Source organism: Geotrypetes seraphini, chromosome 14, assembly GCF_902459505.1.
Source record: "Geotrypetes seraphini chromosome 14, aGeoSer1.1, whole genome shotgun sequence".
In the NCBI taxonomy this organism is placed as follows: domain Eukaryota; kingdom Metazoa; phylum Chordata; class Amphibia; order Gymnophiona; family Dermophiidae; genus Geotrypetes; species Geotrypetes seraphini.
Genome location: NC_047097.1, coordinates 17,153,212 through 17,173,178, shown reverse-complemented (window position 1 = coordinate 17,173,178; position 19,967 = coordinate 17,153,212). Strand labels below are relative to the sequence as shown.

General features: G+C 43.2%; 1 protein-coding gene across 9 annotated transcripts in view; it reads right to left on the bottom strand.

The window, feature by feature from the left end:
- MYO5C (myosin VC) overlaps positions 1–19,967 on the bottom strand; it is a 193,059-nt gene that overhangs the window by 29,869 nt on the left and 143,223 nt on the right. For 8 of the 9 annotated variants that reach the window (XM_033919677.1, XM_033919675.1, XM_033919679.1 and 5 more), the window contains 3 exons: positions 19,485–19,572; positions 13,282–13,380; positions 5,893–6,047 (listed from right to left, as the gene is read on the bottom strand). In XM_033919677.1, the coding sequence (XP_033775568.1) occupies positions 5,893–6,047; positions 13,282–13,380; positions 19,485–19,572 (342 nt within the window). Of the gene's footprint in view, positions 1–5,892; positions 6,048–13,281; positions 13,398–19,484; positions 19,573–19,967 lie in introns of those variants that run through there. The other variant, XM_033919684.1, reaches the window with a different exon arrangement.

Genomic DNA, 19,967 nt, shown 5'->3' with positions numbered 1-19,967 from the left:
GATCTTGAAGGATGCTATGGTTGCATTGACCGAATGTGACCTTGGCTTCGCCATCAACTGTTGCTGAGTAACCAATTTCAATTTAAGTTCTTTGAGCATCAGTTTACAAATTTCACTTTTGGGTGGAAAATCAGCATCAAACTTATTGCTATGCAGAGCCTTATAATGATGTTCCAGATTGCCCTTTTTGGGCAAGGATACTAGGGCGTAACAAATTAGACAACAACACTTGTCTTTCACCATGATGAAGAAGTAGTCCATTTCCCATTCATCATGAAAGTGGTAGGCTATGCTCTTCTTTGGAACACTCATCTTCATTATATTGTGGTAGCTCGATATAAGAAGGCCAAATTTGCTAAGTTAGTATAAACACTGGCTGAATCTGGTCCAAAACTGTCACTGTCCCAAAGTATTAAAGATCAACAGGAACTGAAGACCTCTGGATGATATGCAATACAAGGACTGGAGATGCCAAAACCACACATGCAGTTCTAAAAGTAAAAATAAGAATTCATCATACTGGCACCAATAATCAAATACCAGCAAACAATCATCAAAAAAACCCTCAAACACCTGTCTAGCACACCAAATAAAATCAAATATCGATAAACAAGTTCAAATACCACCAACACAATTTAATAAATTCTGCACATAGTATAGAATCAACGCAAAGGCAAGGTGAAATAAAATTGCAGTATAAAATCAACACAAAGGCTAGGCAAAATAAAATTGCAGAGACAAGCAAAAGTCACAGTGGTTTGAACCAATTCGAAGGCAAGGCATAGGCAAGTTAGAACAAAATTGGAAAGCCCACCAAAATCACCAAATTCTTGAAACTTTGTTGTGTCTGCCCAAAAACGTTTCATGAAAGTGAACTATAAAGCGACCAACGACCAGCACACAACAACTAATACAGTAAGTGTATTCAGGTAAAGCCTGGGCGAATGGATATCACTTTTAAGGGGTGTTGAGGCGGGGGCAGGAGACCAGGTATGATACCGGACTTGTGGCATATCATCGCGGAGCATAGGCAGCAACCCCCTGGGGTACCCACAAACTATTGGCACGAAAACAACAAGCACCCCAAATACACCTGCAGGTAAGATTCCCACAGGCAGGGAAAAAAGACAGGCAAAGGATCAGAAGCGGCAGCAAACCCTTGGCAGACAATCTGCCAGCACGAGCTCTCTCCTAACGACGGGGCGAGCTGCTGGAGAGATGGAGCCAAGTGGGGCTGGCAATCTATCTCTGACCCCTCCATGATCTACCTGTTGGACATACCTGCTATATAGGAAAGTAGTCACTTGCATTCTTTTATAGGGTACAGTGCAACTGGGTATATACAGGTGTATGGATTTAGGCTGGATACCAATAGGGAGAAGGAAATAGATAGTGGCACCACAGGAAGGGAAGGGGGAGGGCGTTGCATAGCACAAAATTCACCTAGGACCAAGTACTGCCATCTACTTTCTACTCAGCTACATGTGGGTCTGGAGAGAATTCTCCCTGGAGTAACAGTGTCATCTCTGAAAGCTTGTTCTAATGAGGTGTCTCGTAAACTTTGCGATGCTGTGGTACACTAAATGTGGTAGCCATGGCTCGAGAGCATCCAAAATGCGTGGGTGTTGATGTGATGACATCACGTGCATGTGTGACTTCATCACGTTGATGTCTGCGCATGTGCGAAGGCCCTCCAGATGGAGCCCTGAGCTTCTAATGGGGGGGGGGGGTGCTGTAAGGGAAAAGGCACGGAGAGAAGGAGAGGTGCTGGTGCCAGTTGCCACAGGATGTGCCTCTCACTGCCCTCTTACCTGCAAGTCCTGTAGACAGTCAACCAGTGCCTCTCCTCCTCCCCAGCATCTCACAGCACACCTGGAATCTTAGGCGGCACACAGTTTGTGATACACTGTTCTAGTATAAAAGGCAAGAGAGTCTTGAACTAGTGGGTTATTCTCCTTTACTCACGAATTTATACAAGGCATCATCCACCTTTTTCTCTCAGCACTGCCTCCTGCATCTCTAGGCTGTGCCCATCTCCTCAGTTTTTCCTTCTACAAGCAAGTTGGAAGTTGTCTTTCTGATCTGCTCTGCTCTGAATTTTTTATTTTTGGGTTTTTATCCGAACTGTGAGGTCTCTAGTACTACTGAAGCAGCTGTACCTGGGAAAGACACAGATTCTCTGTTCAGAAATCTGTAGCCGGGAGGGCGACCCTTTTACAGGGCAACTTTTCCGAATGCCCTTTTGTTCTTTTATTTTTCGAAAGTTTGAAGAATCTGTCCCTCTCCACTCTCTCTATGCCCTTCATGATCTTGTAAGTCTCTATCATATCCCCTCTAAGTCTCCTCTTCTACAGGGAAAAGAGTCCCAGTTTCTCCAATCTCTCAGCGTATGAAAGGTTTTCTATACCTTTTATCAGACGTGTCGCTCTCCTCTGAACCCTCTCAAGTATCGCCATATCCTTCTTAAGGTACGGCAACCAATATTGGACGCAGTACTCCAGATGCGGGCGCACCATCACTTGATACAATGACAGGATAATTTATTTCGTTCTGGTTGTAATACCCTTCTTGATTATACCTAACATTCTATTCGCTCTCTTAGCGGCCGCTGCACACTGTGCCGTCGGCTTCATTGTCATGTCCACCATTACCCCCAAATCCCTTTCTTGGGTACTCTCATTCAATAACATCCCTCCCATCATATAGCTGTACCTCAGGTTTCTGCTTCTCACATGTAGTACTTTACATTTCTCAACGTTGAACTTCATCTGCCATCTCGTCACCCATTCCCCTAGGTTGTTTAGTCCCTTTGTAATTCTTTGCAGTCCTCTTTAGTCCGAGCTCCACTAAATAGTTTGGTGTCGTCCGTGAATTTTATTATCTCGCACTTCGTCCCTGTTTCTAGATCATTTATAAATATATTAAATAGCAGCGGTCCTAGCACTGAGCCCTGCGGAACACCACTCGTGATCCTTCTCCAGTCCGAGTAGTGGCTCTTCACTCCTACCCTCTGTTTCCTACCCGCCAACCAATTTCTGATCCATCTATGTACGTCTCCTTCTACCCCATGGTTCTTCAGTTTCCGAAGTAGGCGTACATGGGGTACCTTGTCAAAGGCTTTTTGGAAGTCCAGGTATATGATATCTATGGGGTCTCCTCTGTCCATCCGTTTGTTAATTCCTTTCAAGAAGTGCAATAAGTTTGTTAGGCACAATCTCCCCTTGCAGAATCCATGTTGGCTGGTTATCAGAAGTTTGTTTCTTTCAAAATGTCCATCAATGTTGTTGTCTTTTATCAGTAATACCGAGGAGACCTGTTGAATCAAATCTGGGAGCCAGAAAAGCTGAAGTCCCACTACCAGCGGCCATCCCCTCGAGAGGATCCTGGAGGTCTCCCCAAGGGTCCAGGTCCTCATCCAGATCCACACGCTCCTCAGGCCACAAATCTTCATCCCTGGCCACCTGCGGGCACTTGGACAAGGGAGGAAGAGGGGACGTAAATGGAGTAGAAGGAGGCAATGCTGCAGGGGGCGCTTAGGGAACAACCCCCTCCCCACGAGAGCCCCGGGCTAACTGCAAACCCCCCAGCTGCCTGAAAATATGCTCTGCACAAAGCAAAAAATAAATCAGTGGAAAAACCCCCTGGCGGCACCATGGGACCCCATGTCCGAGCAGGGGACCCAGCAGAAACCTGCCCCTGTTTTTCCAAGACAGGGGGAAGGTCACCTGAGGTGGCAGAGCAAATGGAGGGTTTGCTAAGCAAAAATGGCAAAGTTCTCACCAAAAATAACCCCTTCAGGGCCTGTAGCAGCTAGGAAGCCTGAACTGTCCCAGCTGCTATAGCAGGCAAGCAGGCATCAGCTGTTAAAGAAACAGCTGTGAGGGAATTTCCAGCCACTACGGTAGTAAGGGAATCCTTTTTCTCCTCACCGTCGGCATCTGAGGAAATCCCTCTGTGGACAGTAGGGGCAGACCAGGCTTCCCCACTACTCCTGCCGATTTACGAGGCACTTGCAGCGGGGAACTCTGGCCGCCGGCAGCTGCTGCTGACGAGACTTCTCCACCCCTGCGGCCTGTACAGCGTCTACACAGGATGGCCTCGAGTGCCTCGTGTCTGGAGCAAATTGAGCATTTCTCCTGTGAAATGCTCATTGCTCCATATACAACCTAACTAAAGAAAAGTGCCGGTTAGTATAAAAATACAGTAATTTACATTAAATTTAAAGGGAAAGCAACCCTTCAGACCAGCACTACCTCAGGATTTTTTTTTAATTCTCACAGAAAAGACTCCATGTGGGTAAGGCTTACTGTTGAGGCACCTTTAAAAAACTGAGGGGAGGTGGAGGTGCAGGAAAGGGGGGGAGGGACTCAGCATGCAACCCGCTGGGTTTGACACCCCCGAGGTTGGACCCCACAAACAGCGTCCACCCAAGCTCAATCTGGCACCAAAACAGGGACAAAAAGCCCTAAACAGATTCTAAAAGCCCTACCAAGGGGGAATGGTACAGCTCACCAACACCTGCTGGAGACTGAGGTAATTAGGGAGGTGATACCTGATATGTACTATTTCAAAGTTTTTTCTCAGTCTCCACCTGCTGGTCATGATGAGCTATAACTCTCTTGTAAGATTAACCTATGCCGGTCTGGAGAGTTGCTAAAGAAAAGAGCTGTTCCCCCACAGATGAAAATTATGACCCTAAAATGCCATTAATGCAGTCAGAGGTATAAAACAACGAAGAGACAAAAAAAATTCTGTGTTTCTCATCACCACTAACATTTTTTTTTAAATGCAAATAGAATCCCATCAAACATCTAATACCCTTTCTGAAAGCTTCAGTTTTCATATCCAGTAGAATCATGAGTTGGAAAAGCTACTTAGTTGCTGTTACAAAATTACAGGTATCTTGTTAGCCTTATAGAACTTCTCCATATAACTGGTTTGTGCTAAGTTAGCACAGCCAGAATTCCACCGATTCAGTTTTTCTGTGCTATTTCATACCAGCAATATAAACACTACAGTAATGCTGTTTGCTACTACGTTTCAAAGCCAGTAAGGATGCCACTATACATCTATAATTCTTAATGGAGGCAAGACAAATTTATTTATTTGGTTTTATATCCCGTCCTCCCAAAAGATCTTAGAACGGATTACAAGTTTACATCTAATCTAATCTAATCTAATCTAACTCTTGGCTTTGTATACAGAGACTTCAATAGAGGAAAGCTCGTCTCGGTTTACAATAGTTAGTTTAGGCAATAAGAACTACAGAGAAGGAGATATCAAAAGAGAATTAGTTACCAAAATGCTTAGTGAACAGGATAGTTTTCAAAGACTTACGAAAAGAGGGAAGGGAGACAGAGCTTCTTAGAAAGAGTAGAAGATTGTTCCAAAGTTGAGGGAACTTGAAGGTCAAAGATTGACCAAAGATCTTGACTCCTTTGATGCCTTTGCTAGAAGGACAGGATAGTTTGAATTGTTGGTCACCCCTTGCAAAAAAGAATCTAAAGATTCCAAGATAAAGGAACTAGGGGAATTTTAAAGATGACACAGGCACATTTGAACTGGACTCTGAAATACACAGGGAGCCAATGAAGACTATGAAGCAATAGTGTCACATGGTCGAACTTATGCTTCTCCAAAATCAATCTAGCAGCAGTATTCTGGACCAATTGCGTATTTTTGCAAAGTGATGACAAAATAGCATGGCAAAACATTATCTGACAAAAATGGCAAAACATAGTTCACAAAGCATGGTAAAACATAATATGGGGAGACATAGCTTGGAGAGCATAGTATGATAATACACAGCATGACAAACATAGTATTACAAGCATGATTAACCTAGTTTGAAGGGTTCAGAACTACACACAATTCTGCTAAAGACACACTTACCTTAATAACTTCTTTAATTCCAGTAATAGTGGCATTCATTAAGGATTTCAGCCTGTCAGCCTCATTCAGGTGATCTGTGTATCTCACACACATGAAGAGCAAGTGTGCAGGTAGGCCAGGGATCATATTCACAACAACACCACGAGGCTTTAGATCTGTAGCAAAGAGATGTAAGAGCATAGCCATACTGGGTCAGTCCAGTGGTCCATTTAGCTCTGTATCCTGTTTCCGCAATGGCCAATCCAGGTCATAAGTACCTGACAAAAGCCCAAATAGCAGCAATATTCCAGAACCCCAAAGAGTAGCAAGATTTCATGCAGAATCTCAAAGACTAGCAAGATTCTGGAATCCCAAATAGAAGCAACATTCCATGCTACCAATCCCAGGACAAGCAATGGCTTTCTCCATGTCTGTGTCAATCGCACACTATGGACTTTGCCTCCAAGAACTTGTCCAAACCTTTTTTCTAAAACCCATCTACGTTAACCGCTGTTAACACACCATCTGGAAATGAGTTCCAGAGCTTAACTATTCTCTGAGTGAAAAAATAAGAACATAAGAGCTGTCATATTGAGACATACCACAGGTCCATAAAGAAAATGGTTATTCCAGGTTTACATTTAATAATTCTGCAGAAGTTAAACAGGGAAGCCAGAAGCAGAACCAGGTGGGAAGAGCAGTGTGGAATCACAACTCATTGAGAGGTGTTTCAGCAAGGTGTGCCTGTGTCATGGGTCCAACATCTAATGAGATAGTCATATGTGATAAGAGAAGAATGTTCCTCGATGTTCCTCGATGATGTATTGCCATTCTGGTGTCAAATAAATGGGTTTTCTTTCAAAAGTATTAAAAATGGATGCAGGGAGATTTTCAAAACCACTTCAAAGGGTATAGTGTGATTTACTGGTTGAAGAGTTCCCTCAGTAAATCCAACTATATGTACATTATCTGCATTTTGTTATGTTATATTTTTTCTATACACATATACTCTTAGCCAGATTAAAGGTGTGGGTGAGGGGGGGGGGAGGTGATGTTTTAGATGGGATCAAAAACTAATTCACACAAATTGATTTTCCACAGAAAATTCACTAGCATATAAAAGGTGGTCAGTTTTGAAAGCTAGGTACATCACCCATAGCTGCAAAGTACCTGCAAACATTGCATATAGGCAGACAAACATTGCCCTTTTAAAATACAAAGAACTGTGAAAGTAGAACATGATGTTGCCTCTACAGCCAGGAACCAGGAGAAGCAGTATTCTATTCTCTATCTTTAATCAAATTAAAAAAAAAAAAAAATCAGAAACTGTCTCCCTTTTTCTCACTTGTGTCCCTGGTTTTTATATGCTTCTGGTCTTCTTCAATTTGTGCAATTAGCTCCTGAAATCAATAATCAAGCAGCCCTAACTCTCTCTTTACTTTATATCCCTTTCTGTTGAGCTGGATACTTAGTTAAAACAGATTTGTTTGTGGTTTTTATTTTGCAGCTTTTTCAAATCCTTTTCTGAAAATTGGAATCCCCAGCTTTATGCTGCTTTCACACTAGCTAAATATTAATGTGTCTGGCAATCACAGCTTAGTTGTAAGCTAACCGAGTGTCAGGAATTTTAGGTGCATCATATTGCCTGACCCCCTCCCCCCCCCCCCTTTTTATCAAGCTGCGCTAGAGATTTTTAGCGTGGGCTGGCGAGGTAAATGCTCCGATGCTCTTAGGAATTCTATGAGTGTTGGAGCATTTACCATGCCGGCCCACACAAAAAATAACCCTCTAATGCAGCTTGATTTAGCACCCATCACTGAATAGTTTAATCAGAGAAGCTTTAATGCTGAAGCCAGTACTCTCATAGGAACAATGCTGACCATACACAACACTGCCTTGTTCTCAGCACTTCTGAACTTTTCGTCCAAATTATCCCCCCCCTCCCCCCTTTTACAAAGCTGTAGCATGGTTTTTAGAGCCGCCCATGGCAGCATTAGTTCCAACGCTCATAGAATTCCTATGAGCACTGAAGCTGTGCACTATGAGAATTCCTATGAGCATTGTGGCCAATGCTAAAATCACACTACGGTTTTGTAAAAGGAGGGGTAATATGAGTTCCCCACCAAAGAACTTTAAAGGATTATTATTAAAAATTTATAGCTTGCACCTTCCAGTGCTCAACATACACAATATTATGTTAAACACAATTTAAAATATAAACCATAAATTTAAGTTAATAAAACACAATGAACGGTAGCATATATCAGTTGCTAATCAGTATCAGTTTTTATCAGCATAGCAAGAACTAACAGGGCTAACCCTGAGCTCTCTCTGACTCAGTTCTGCTGTCAGCAATATAATACAAGCATTAGTCCCTCAACATCCTAATGCTAGTAGTTATTGCAGCACCCTAGAGAATGACACAGGGACAAATTTTTCCCTGTCCCCACGGGAACTCATTTTCCCATCCAGGCGAGTTCCTTTCCTGTCCATTCACTCCAACACTCATAGAATTCCTATGAGCATCGGAGCATTTACCTCACCAGCCCACGCTAAAAATCTCTAGCGCAGCTCTGTCCTCATCTGCACAAGCCTCAAACACTTTAAAATCATAAGTGCTCAAGGCTTGCGCGGTTAAGGCAGAGCTTACTGGAATGAGGCAGGAACAGGGACAGTGGCAAAATTGTGGGGACAGGGAAATTGAGTTCCAGCGGGGACAGGGAAAAATTTGTCCCCGTGTCATTCTCTACAGAAACCTATATTAACTTCTTATTCATTAAAGGGGTCTTTTATTAAGCTGTGCTAAGCGCTAACAGAGAAGCCAACCAGGGGAGGTGGGTGGGTTGTGAGAATATCTGCCTGCTGTCTCTGGATAACACCAGTTACGGTAAGTGTGCTTTATCCCAGGACAAGCAGGCAGCATATTTTCACATGTGGGTGACCTCTAAGCTAACCAAATGGGATAGTGGGAGTGTTGGCAACTTAGGAGAATAAATTTTGTAAAACTGTCTGGCTGAAATGGCCATTCCATCTGGAAAAAGTATCCAGACAATAATGAGAAGTGAATGTATGAACCGAGGACCAAGTGGCAGCTTTGCAGATTTCCTCAAAGGAGTAGATCTTAGGAAAGCTACTGATGCTACCATGGCTCTGACTTTGTGGGCTGTGACTCGACTCTGGAGATGCAGTCCAGCCTGAGTATAGCAGAAAGAGATGCAAGCAGCTAACCAGTTGGAGATGGTGCGTTTGGAAATTGGATGTCCCAATTTGTTTGGATCGAAGGAGACAAAAAGTTGATGTGCAGATCTAGGTGGTTGAGTGTGTTGCAAGTAGAAAGCCAAAGAACGCTTACAGTCCAGAGTGTGAAAAGCGGTTTCTCTAGGGTGAGAATAAGGCTTTGGAAAGAACACTGGAAGTACACTGAAAAGAACACTGGAAGATTGATTGATGGACACGGTCTGATGAGGACTAGCCAGCACGGTTTCAGCAAAGGCAGATCTTGTTTGAGACACTTGCTGCACTTCTTCGAGGGAGTAAACAAGCAAATAGACAAGGGCGACACGGTTGACATTTTATATCTGGATTTTCAGAAGGTTGCCTCTGCTGCTGTTGTGGTTGTTTCTTAGGAGGAGCTCTTGTATAAGGAGCTGATCTCTGTGGAAAACGCCTCTGATAAGATGGAAGAGGTCTGGAGCCTTTCGAAGTGGAAGGCTTAGGCTTAGGCTTAGGATGAGTGATGGAAGCAAACAATTTTTCATGTTCAGATAATCGTTTAGTAGCTGCCTCGATGGAGTCATCAAACAATTCAGTGCCTTGACAAGGAATGTTAGCCAGATGATCTTGAAGATTAGGGTCCATGTCTATAGTGCAGAGCCAGGCAAACCTGTGCATCGCTACTGAAAAGACAGTGACCCTCGAGGAAAGTTCAAATGCATCATAGGAAGATTGTAGAAGATGCACGAGGAGTTGAGCCAGAGTGGTGATTGTGTGCTGAAACCTGGAAGACGATGTTGAGGAATATATTTGAAATATTCATGCAGTGTGTCAACCAAATGCTTGAAATAAGAAATGAAAACAAAGTTGTAATTCAAAACTCTAGTTGCCATGAGAGAATTTTGATACAACCGGTGACCAAATTTGTACATGGTCTTGCCCTCTCTTCCTGGAGAGACAGTGGCATAAACTTTGACAGGATTGGTCTTTTTTAGAGAAGACTCCACAAGAAGGGACTGATGGGATAACTGAGATTTCTCGAAACCCTTGCAGTGGACCATCCTGTAATGAGATTCCAGCTTTCCTGGAACAGCAGGAATGGAATAAGGTGTCTCAAGGTTTCTCTTGAAGGTTTGAGAAAGAAGTCTATTAATGGGTAATTTGAGAGACTCTGCAGGAGGACGAGACATACCCATTTCTTCTAAATACTCCTGAGAGTATTTGGAATCATAATCCAGAGTAATATTGAGTTCCTTGCTCATTTGATGTAGGAAAGAAGAAAAAGATATGTGCTCCAAGGATGGTTGACCTCAAGGAGAAGAAGGTGACCTCGAGGTGCCTCGCAAGGCAGAGAATGAGGGTGAAGCTTCTCTGGAGTACTGATACCTGAGGCCTGAATATGCAGGTATAGACGACTCACTGAGAAAGTGGATGGAATCCCTCATAGGAAAAGAAGCAGCAGTATTTGGAGGTGGTGTCCTCGACTTCAGAGTTGGAGGCCTCGAAGAGTCTCGAGGCCTGGAGAGACAAGTCTTGTCTCGAGAAGAGGACCTGTGCCTCGATGAATGCCTCGACTAATGTGGAGAACCGTGCCTCGAACCAGGCAGGTCTCGAGACAGTCGAGGAGTCTTTGCCCTATGCCTTGGGAAGGGTGATGCCTTATATGAGGAGGGAGGGCTGGAGATCGAGATCGAGACACCAAAAGGGATTGAATGCCTGGTGTCGAGGCATCTCGAGGCACTGACAAGGACTCGACTCCTTGTATAGAGTGAGGAGGATCAGCTCGACTCCTTGTGATACTGCTAAGTGCTGAGGCTAGACTGCAGGAAGCAGAGTCGAGGTAGGAGCATGTTTGGCAAACATATTACCAAACTGACGATCCAAGATGGTCTGGATCACAGCCTCCAAAATGTGACACTGAGACTTGAAGATATGGTACGTTTGGTATGGCTATAATCTCTGGGGAAGAGGAGGAAGAATGACTCTTCGACTTGGAGACATGCTACTTGGGAATCTTGATAACTACTACTGGCACTTGACCTGAGTGAGGCAGTGAGGCAAGCGTCTCATCAGGAGAAGACTTAGCAGATTTACTCGAGGACGGGGACACACCTAACGAGGATGGCTTGATTAAAGTTGAAGCCGAGGTCGAGGCAGAAGGCAGAAGGCAGAACTCCTGTAAGCTTGACCGGATTCAAGGTCGAGACCGGGGCAAGTGGATCCATACCTCCGAAGAGTTTTTCCACCTGAACTTGATGATGTTTGTGGGCACGAGGTTGAAGGGTAGCGCAGCGAACACACGACTCCGGACGATGGTCAGGTCCCAAACACTGAATACACCACCGATGTGGGTCAGTGAGGGAGATTGCGCACTGGAACCGGCTACACTTCTTGAAGTCTGTGGCTGGCTGGGACATAAACAGGAAAATAGCTGCAGTTAAGTCGAAACCGGCCGGCTGAGGCCTCGAGGCAGGCCCCGCCGTGACTGAAAGAAAAAGTAAAATAAGTTAAAAAAAAAAATAAAAATAAACCGCGCAAGAAATACACAGCGACCCTGAAAAGAAATAAACATGAGCCGTAGTGAGAGAAGGCACGAAGTAGAACTGAGTCTAGCGCAGAGCATTGAAATAGGACTTCTCGGCTCTGTGGAAAACTAAGGAGAGACGCGCCCTACGCTGGGCGGGAAGGCACTCGCACATGCGGGGTGTGGCAGTCATGAACTTTCTGAAGTTCTACAAGCAAATCTGCTTGTGAAGCTATCCGCATCCGGGCTCCATGGATGACGTCACCCACATGTGAGAATATGCTGCCTGCTTGTCCTGGGATAAAGTGGGCATTCCAATAGTAACCAGTTAATGCATCTATATTACCACATGCTAATGACCTCATTGGCACATGGCCATTAATGCAAAAAAATGGCCTTAGCATATGGGAAAGGGTGCACTAAGGCCACTTTTTTTTTTTAATCAAAGCTTAGTAAAAGGACTAGGGTTACCAGATTTTGCATCTGGAAAGAGAGGACACAAGCACATCCCATTCTGCCCCTAACCCCAGCCCAGTTCTGCCCCCCAACCCCAGCTCAATGTAAACCTCGTCTGAACAGCTTTTCAAAACCTGTACAAAGTGCCGGGTTTTGAAAAGTCGTCCAGACAGTCCTCTAAAATGAGGACATGTCCAGGTAAATCTGGACATCTGGTAACCCTAAAAAGGACCCCTAAAATAAAGCATTCCTACAAATTAAACGCTACTCCAATTATTAAACATTAGGCACTATGTGACAAGTTTAATTAATATTTCCTCTTTTAAACAAAACTCCTGCCTGTTCTCAAAACACTGTTTTTAGTAAAATTTCTGGGTTTTTTTGTTTTTAATAATATCTTTATTAACAATTGCAAAGGAACAAACAACCATGAGCAGGACCGCAGAAACAGAGCATTCGGAAACAGTACAAAAGAGAATGCCAACATGAGGTACACAATACAAAAAAATCCCATGGGTGGATGCCCATCACAATTGACATTTTGAGATAATACCCCTCCCCAAACAAACACACACCAGCCAGCCCCAAGCCCACACCACAAACCACAACAGCCACTCCGCTCTCAATCCACCCAACAGCCTGAAGGCACACTCCCTCGCACACACACCCACCCACCCACCCACAGATGTGTTACTGATAAAGAGGTACGTCTGTTTCGTTCAAATTTCTGTTTCAACAGAACAGCCTACTGCTTGCTCTCAGCGCTGCCTGGGCACATGCACCAGCATGTGTTTTTATTGTACTGTCTGCGCAATGCTGCTACAGTTTACCAGTCTTTCTGATGCCTCACTGCCCCAGCTTATGCTCTGTAGCACCTCTCTTTCCATCCCATAGTCACACCAGTGCTCCCCAACATCACCAGGCATCAAACACAGTTCCTCTGAGTCTCTTCTGACTCCTTAGACCTTGCCAGTCTCCCATAATGTCTGCACTGCTGGAGTCAGGCAGCACCCACCTCTCAGGCCCTCGTGACTGGCTCCCACTGCACGAGTACTCTGCAGAGCCACTCTGGTTCATAAGTGAATTTTCAGAAATTTTCTTTGAAAATTTCCTATCAGATCCACAAATCCACAGATACAAGTTACTCATGGACTCTGCGTCCCCCATCCCAATATCCTCTGTAAAACACAAGAACATATAAAGAAATGGAAAAATACCTAGGATAAGATTTTGAATGAGTTTTGCTTCATCCTCCTGCACATATTCCAGCATTCCAGAATATTCCTTTGCCACAGTTGGCACTTGAACTTCAGTGGCTGTTGACAAAATGGAACTATTTATTCAGAAGAAAAAAAAAACCTTCTATATTATTTCTTGGTGCTTGATAGTTCAGCTGTGTTACCAATCAAAAGTTTAACTGAGAAAAATGTAAAAAAAGTAAAATTAACGTAACTACACATGTAGATACAGATTCTAAGTAGGTGATTTTAGAACAGTTAGGTACCATTTATACATATAGAAAGCTTATTTACACCCTACATATACATGGTAATTTTTAAAAAGCTACTACTTATACACATATATTGGTGGCATGCATGGATTTGAGCTAGTATGTTCTGGGTGTGTTTTATAAGATCCTTCAAAACACTTGGTCCTTATTTTTATTCTAGGATGGCCACACGTCTATTTAGGAAAATTTCCCTCATCTGCTTTGTGCCATCTTGTTTGAACCAGAGTTTGTGAGAAAAGGTAGAGAGGAAATTAACGCATACCTCTTTGGGTTAAAGGTGACCCTGAGATTGCAAAAGGTTGAGTTTCAGATCTTTAAATTGGGCCCTGTTGTACATACACTTTTGCAAAATCCACTATTTACATGTGTAAGTGACAACACTTACACATATGTAGCCATCTCTGTGAAAATATGACTAAAGTCACCAGAAACAAAATAAATGAATTTTGTTAGAGCAAACAATTTGTAATAGAACAGTCCAAACCACAATCTTTTATGTGAAAAAAATATTGCATTTTTTGTTTCATAAGACGCACCCTAGATTTAGAGGAGGAAAACAAGAAAAAAAACATTCTGTACCAAATTATGTACTAATATACAGTAAACCAAGTTCTGCACCCAGCCCCCCTCACTCCCTGCCAGGCTTTGCACCCAGCCCCGTTCCCTCTCTGCCCTACCAGGCTATGTTGGACCAACAGGAGATGCAGCTAATCAAACCCTAATGCAGGGGTGCCCACACTTTTTTGTAATATAAAGCAGTTACCATACCTCTTCCTAAGTTTGATCAAACTAGTCTTTAGTGGAGGGACACAATCCCATGTCTGGAGAAGAACTTTAAAGTAGCCCTGCTTTCTGACAATACTTCTGGCTACCAATTAAAGCCCGGCTATAAGTGATATAACCCGTTACTAAGCAAAGTCAGGAGCTCTGAGAAGCGGCAATCGTTGTGGATCCAGTTCACGGGCTTCTTGTTCCTCAGGCACTCAGGCAGACTCCGCTCTTTCAGTCCCAGGACTAACTCGATAGATCCCCATTGCCGCTGCCTGGAGATTCCCGGCTCCCAGCGTCCAGGAAGATGCAAGGCCTGACAGAGAAGAACATGAGCGGAAAGCGAAGACTTCCAAGGCAAAGCGATCACCTTCCAGGCTGGAGACCAGCAGGGCCGCCCCAACGCTCCTCACAGCCCAGAGCATCCTTGACTGGTCACTGTAGGAAGGTGGCAGCCACCGTTCTCAGGCTGCAGCAGGACCTAGGCTTGTGGCGCACTGATAACATAACAAAACATAACATAATTCTTTATTTATATACCGCGCATATGCCTTTCAGTTCATGGCGGTGTACAAAATGTAACCCCTTCCTTCTCAGACTGAGGTAAAAGGTATTCATCTTGAAATAAGATTTGTTTTGTAGTCGTGCACACCGAGGGTTAAATTGATATCTTTCCCCAGGAGAAGGGGTGAATTACATAAACAAAATAATAATATATAATAATATGGTATAATCTTGGAATAAAAATAGTTATTAAACGTATAATAAAATAAATATAAAGAAGCACTAAGGATTCAAAATTGAATATAGAAATAAAATTTAATAAACAAATGCTGTAAATCAAATCTAAACAAAGAGATTCTACTTCCCCTCTGTAAAGTTCTTCTTTTTCCTCAGATTTGGGTATTTGAGGCTTTATGTTCTTGCTATGTAGGGGTCCCACGTAGGCGCGCTGTTGCTAGCAGACTCTCTCTTGCTGGAACCAACCTACTACTCTGACTTAGACAAACCAATATGGGAGAACCCTATCCTAATCTAATAACTCCAAATTGCCTAAATATACTTTCTAAGCTAGGAAAAAAAATAGATAATTGATGTTCCTTATACTTTTTCCCTCCCCAGAATTTCCTATTTCTAAAATCACTCAAATTTCCTATATCTCAAAACACAAATAAAACCCAAAGTCTCAATAAATTTTACAGAAGATATTAAAAAAACTTCCAAAACAGTTTATCAAATTTTCTTCACCAATATTTCCTCATGACATTACACAGAAATCTCACAGACTATTTCTAACACCCAATAGTCTCACAGATAAAAAAATTCTTCACATCCGCCAGAAAGAAATATTTCAACCTTGGAAATTACCAGAATCTATGACTCAAACTTCAACTTCAACCACATCCTACAATTCCTATTCAAAATTAAATAAAATCAACTATAATTACCTTCACAAGAGCCACCCGTCAAAACATCTCCTCACAGAACCAAGTCACCCTCCCAAATGTCAAATCTGACAGTTAGAATGTTCAGACAGCTGATGCTGATCTCTGCACGAGGATAGCAAACCTGTACAAGAGATCAGCAACAACCAACCTCAAAATTACAGGAAAGCATGAAAAAAAACAAGTCAAACAATAAAAAAATAAAATAAACCAACATTCTTACCTTAAAGAAGATTTTCAAACTTTTAAAATCTTCTTAAAACTTATTTTTTCACTTCAAGAATGTTCAGCACGAGCCAACTGACAGCTTGAGTCATCACTATGACAGCACTGACGCTGTCAGCTGCCCGCATCCCACTCGCAACCAAAATAACAAACCAGAAGAAGAAATCTTCAGGGGAGGCTCTCCGAAGTCTCTCCCCATGGCGCAAACTTCCTCCATTCTTTGGCGACATCACCATTAAACTTTAAAAATTTAGATTTAAAAAAAAATCTGCCTGGGTGCATCTCATGCCGGTCGCTGCACTGCGCATGCACCAGCACCTGGGACGTCATCACCATGCAAGCGTGATGACATCTCTCGCAAGCGCAGTGCCAGCGATCCGGCTCCCAAGACCCCCGGACATCCTAAAAGGCCCAAACCGGCCCTACCTCCTCTTCGTGGCCTAACGCGCCGCAGAATAAAACCCCGGAGCTCTAAATTAAAGCTCCGGGACGTCCTCCTCTTTGGGCTGACTTCAGGCCCACCGCGCATGCACCAATTCCATGATGTCATCACGTCCGCACGTGATGACATCAGACACAGATGCGGCACCCGGGAATCGGTCTCCCTCGGTTATGGCTCCTCCTGCCCAAATAAAAACAACAGGGCTGCAAGACCCGCAGCCAGAAACAGGCCCAAAACTTCCCAGTGGCCCAACACCTCGTTTTATTATTATTAGGATTTTATATACCGCCTATCAAGGTTATCTAAGCGGTTTTTACAATCAGGTACTCAAGCATTTTCCCTCTCTGTCCCGGTGGGCTCACAATCTATCTAACGTACCTGGGGCTATGGAGGATTAAGTGACTTGCCCAGGGTCACAAGGAGCAGCACGGGGTTTGAACCCACAACCCCAGGGTGCTGAGGCTGTAGATCCAACCACTGCACCACACACTCCTCACACACCTGCCACCAGCACCTCTCTGTAGGCCCAATGCGGCCCAAATTTCGGTGGCCACAATCGGAACCACAAATGACCCACCTAACACATGAATCCGGCAAAATCCCGGATCCAAACTGCGGATCCGAACCTCCCGGATCCCGGGTAAAATATTTTAATTTAATACAAGGAGAAATTATTAACATAGAAATTGGTTAAACAATGTGGTAATATACAACACAGAATCTCCCTATCTGTCCCAGATAGGGATCACAATCTATGCTGAGGTGCTTGGAAAGTAATGATGGAAATATGTGCAAATAAGGGAAAAAGAATAGACATTATTAAATCGAATAAAAAAGAAGAAGAAGAAGAGAGCAGGAACAGAATCAGAAACATAGAAAAAAATTGTATGAAATAATAATAAAATAATAAATAAAAACAAAAACAAATGTAAGAAGAGGAAAAATAGATAAATAAAAATAAACGGGGAGTAGATTGAAATCAGTTACCAATTAAGCAGCTTGGCAGATCTTTCAAAGGTCGGCTCAATCGCCAGTGACAGGTCATGAAGCAGCCAAAGGCAAGGAGGCAAAAGCAGAAAGGGCCCAACGGCCGAAGGCCGAGGAAAGAGGACTGTCTCAGGGTCCAACCGTCAGCTGTTTCCATCAGGACTGACACCCTCGTCTGTGACTCCATCAGCCGCAGGTGCCGGCCGCTCCTTATCGCTGGTCTTCGTGCTCTTGATATTATGTGCCCCTGAAAGACTGTACCCTCGACAGTATGCAGGATGCCCCCGCAAGCTGCCTCTTCCGTTGATGCACTGCAAGCCAAACAACCACAATGGAGCCTGCCTGTCTCTTCGTGCCCTTTAACCATCATGGAGCCTCGGTCCGCGAGAGAGACCAACCCCGCTGAAACCGTCACATTTTCGAAGTTTGGAAGGGGGGGGGTTGTTTACATTTGCTCCATAAGACGCCCCAACATTTCCACCCACTTTTGGGGGGAAAAAAAGTGTGTCTTATGGACTGAAAAATACGGTAAATAAAAAGTTACAGAAGTCCAAACAAGTAAATTTTGCAGACTGTTTATGGACCCACAACATGAAAAATCAATTGCTCTTAGTATTTTGGATTTGAGACTTTAGTCACCTTTTCCCAGAGAAGATCACAAATAGATTAAAAAAAATAAAAAAATCATTGCTTTGTAGTGTGATGAGGCGGAGGAACTGAAAGAAATCTCGGTGAATCTGGAAGATGTACTAAGCCAAAAGTGATAAATTGCCAGGACCGGAGGGTATACATCCCAGAGTACTAAAAGAACTCAAACATGAAATTGCTGACCTGCTGTTAGTGATCTATAACCTGTCTATAAAATCATCTGTAGTACCTGAAGATTGGAGGGTGGCCAATGTTACTCCGATTTTTAAAAAGGGCTCCAGGGAAGATCTGGGAAATTACAGATCGGTAAGCCTCACTTCAGTGCCGGGCAAAATAGTAGAAACAATTATAAATAATAAAATTGTGGAACACGTAGACAAAGGAGAAATTAGGTTCTTACCTGCTAATTTGCTTTCTTTTAGCCTCTTCAGACCGGCATAGGTTAATCTTACAAGCGGGTTATATCTCACCATGACCAGCAGGTGGAGACCAAGACAAAACTTTGGAATTATTTAAAAAAGGGATGGTTAACAAGACTAAGAATATTATAATGTCCCTGTATCGCTCCATGGTGCGACCTCATCTGGAGTATTGCGTTCAACTCTGGTCTCCTTATCTCAAGAAAGATATAGTGGCGCTAGAAAAGGCTCTAAAGAAAAACGACCAAGATGGTAAAGGGGATGGAACTCCTCTTGTATAAGGAAAGATTAAAACAGTTAGGGTTCTTCAGCTTGGAAAAGAGACAGCTGAGGGGAGATATGATTGATGTCTACAAAATCCTGAGTGGAGTAGAATGGGTACAAGTGGATCGATTTTTCACTGTCAAAAATTACAAAGACTAGGGGACACTCGATGAAGTTACAGGGAAACACTTTTAAAACCAATAGGAGGAAATATATTTTCATAGTTAAGCTCTGAAACGCATTGCCAGAGGATGTGGTAAGAGCGGATAGCGTAGCTGGTTTTAAGAAAGGTTTGGACAAGTTCCTGGAGGAAAAGTCCATAGTCTGTTATTGATAAAGACATGTGGGAAGCCACTGCTTGCCCTGGATCGGTAGCATGGACTATTGCTACTCCTTGGGTTTTGGCCAGGTACTAGTGACCTGGATTGGCCACCGTGAGAACGGGCTACTGGGCTTGATGGACTATTGGTCTGACCCAGTAAGGCTTTTCTTATGTTCTAAATAGTGCTACTGGCATGTGCAAAGATCTTAAATTGTGCACCTCTATTTTTATATATATATTTTTTTAAATTATAAAATGGTTTCCTCTGCTTTACATACCACCAAATATGTGTGACTCAACATGTATTTTATAAAACACTCCGAGTTGTGTGAGATTTTTATAAAATTGCCCTTTATGAAACTAGGCTTTGATTGTGAAATTATCTCCTACCTTTTTCAATGGTTTTTGTCAGAGCCTTTATCTGGTCTTGCAACTTCTTTATCAGTCTATCTTTCATGTCGAGCTGCTCTTCAAAATCCTAGAGTTAAAAAAAAAAAAAAAGCAATGATGGCATTGGAATTCTGAAACTATGTTATGAGACTCATTCTCGCAACTGTTATGAGCCTCCAATATTACCTAAGGAGGAAACTAAGCTCTAGAAACATAGAAATGTGATGGCAGATAAAGGCCAAATGTCCCATCCAGTCTGCCCATCCACAGTATCCACTATCTCCTTTTCTCCATAGGAGATCCCATGCTGTCTAAGTAATTATTAGTAACTGGTTAAACACTAGTCAGATGCATTAAAACCTGAACCCCTCCCCCCCCGAGTTAGGGGCTCTAGTTGCAGTGCCATTAAAATTGCAAATACTATTGGTAAAGGATTTGGGGTTTATATTGATTCAGGACTTATGTTGAAGCACCAGGTGGGAA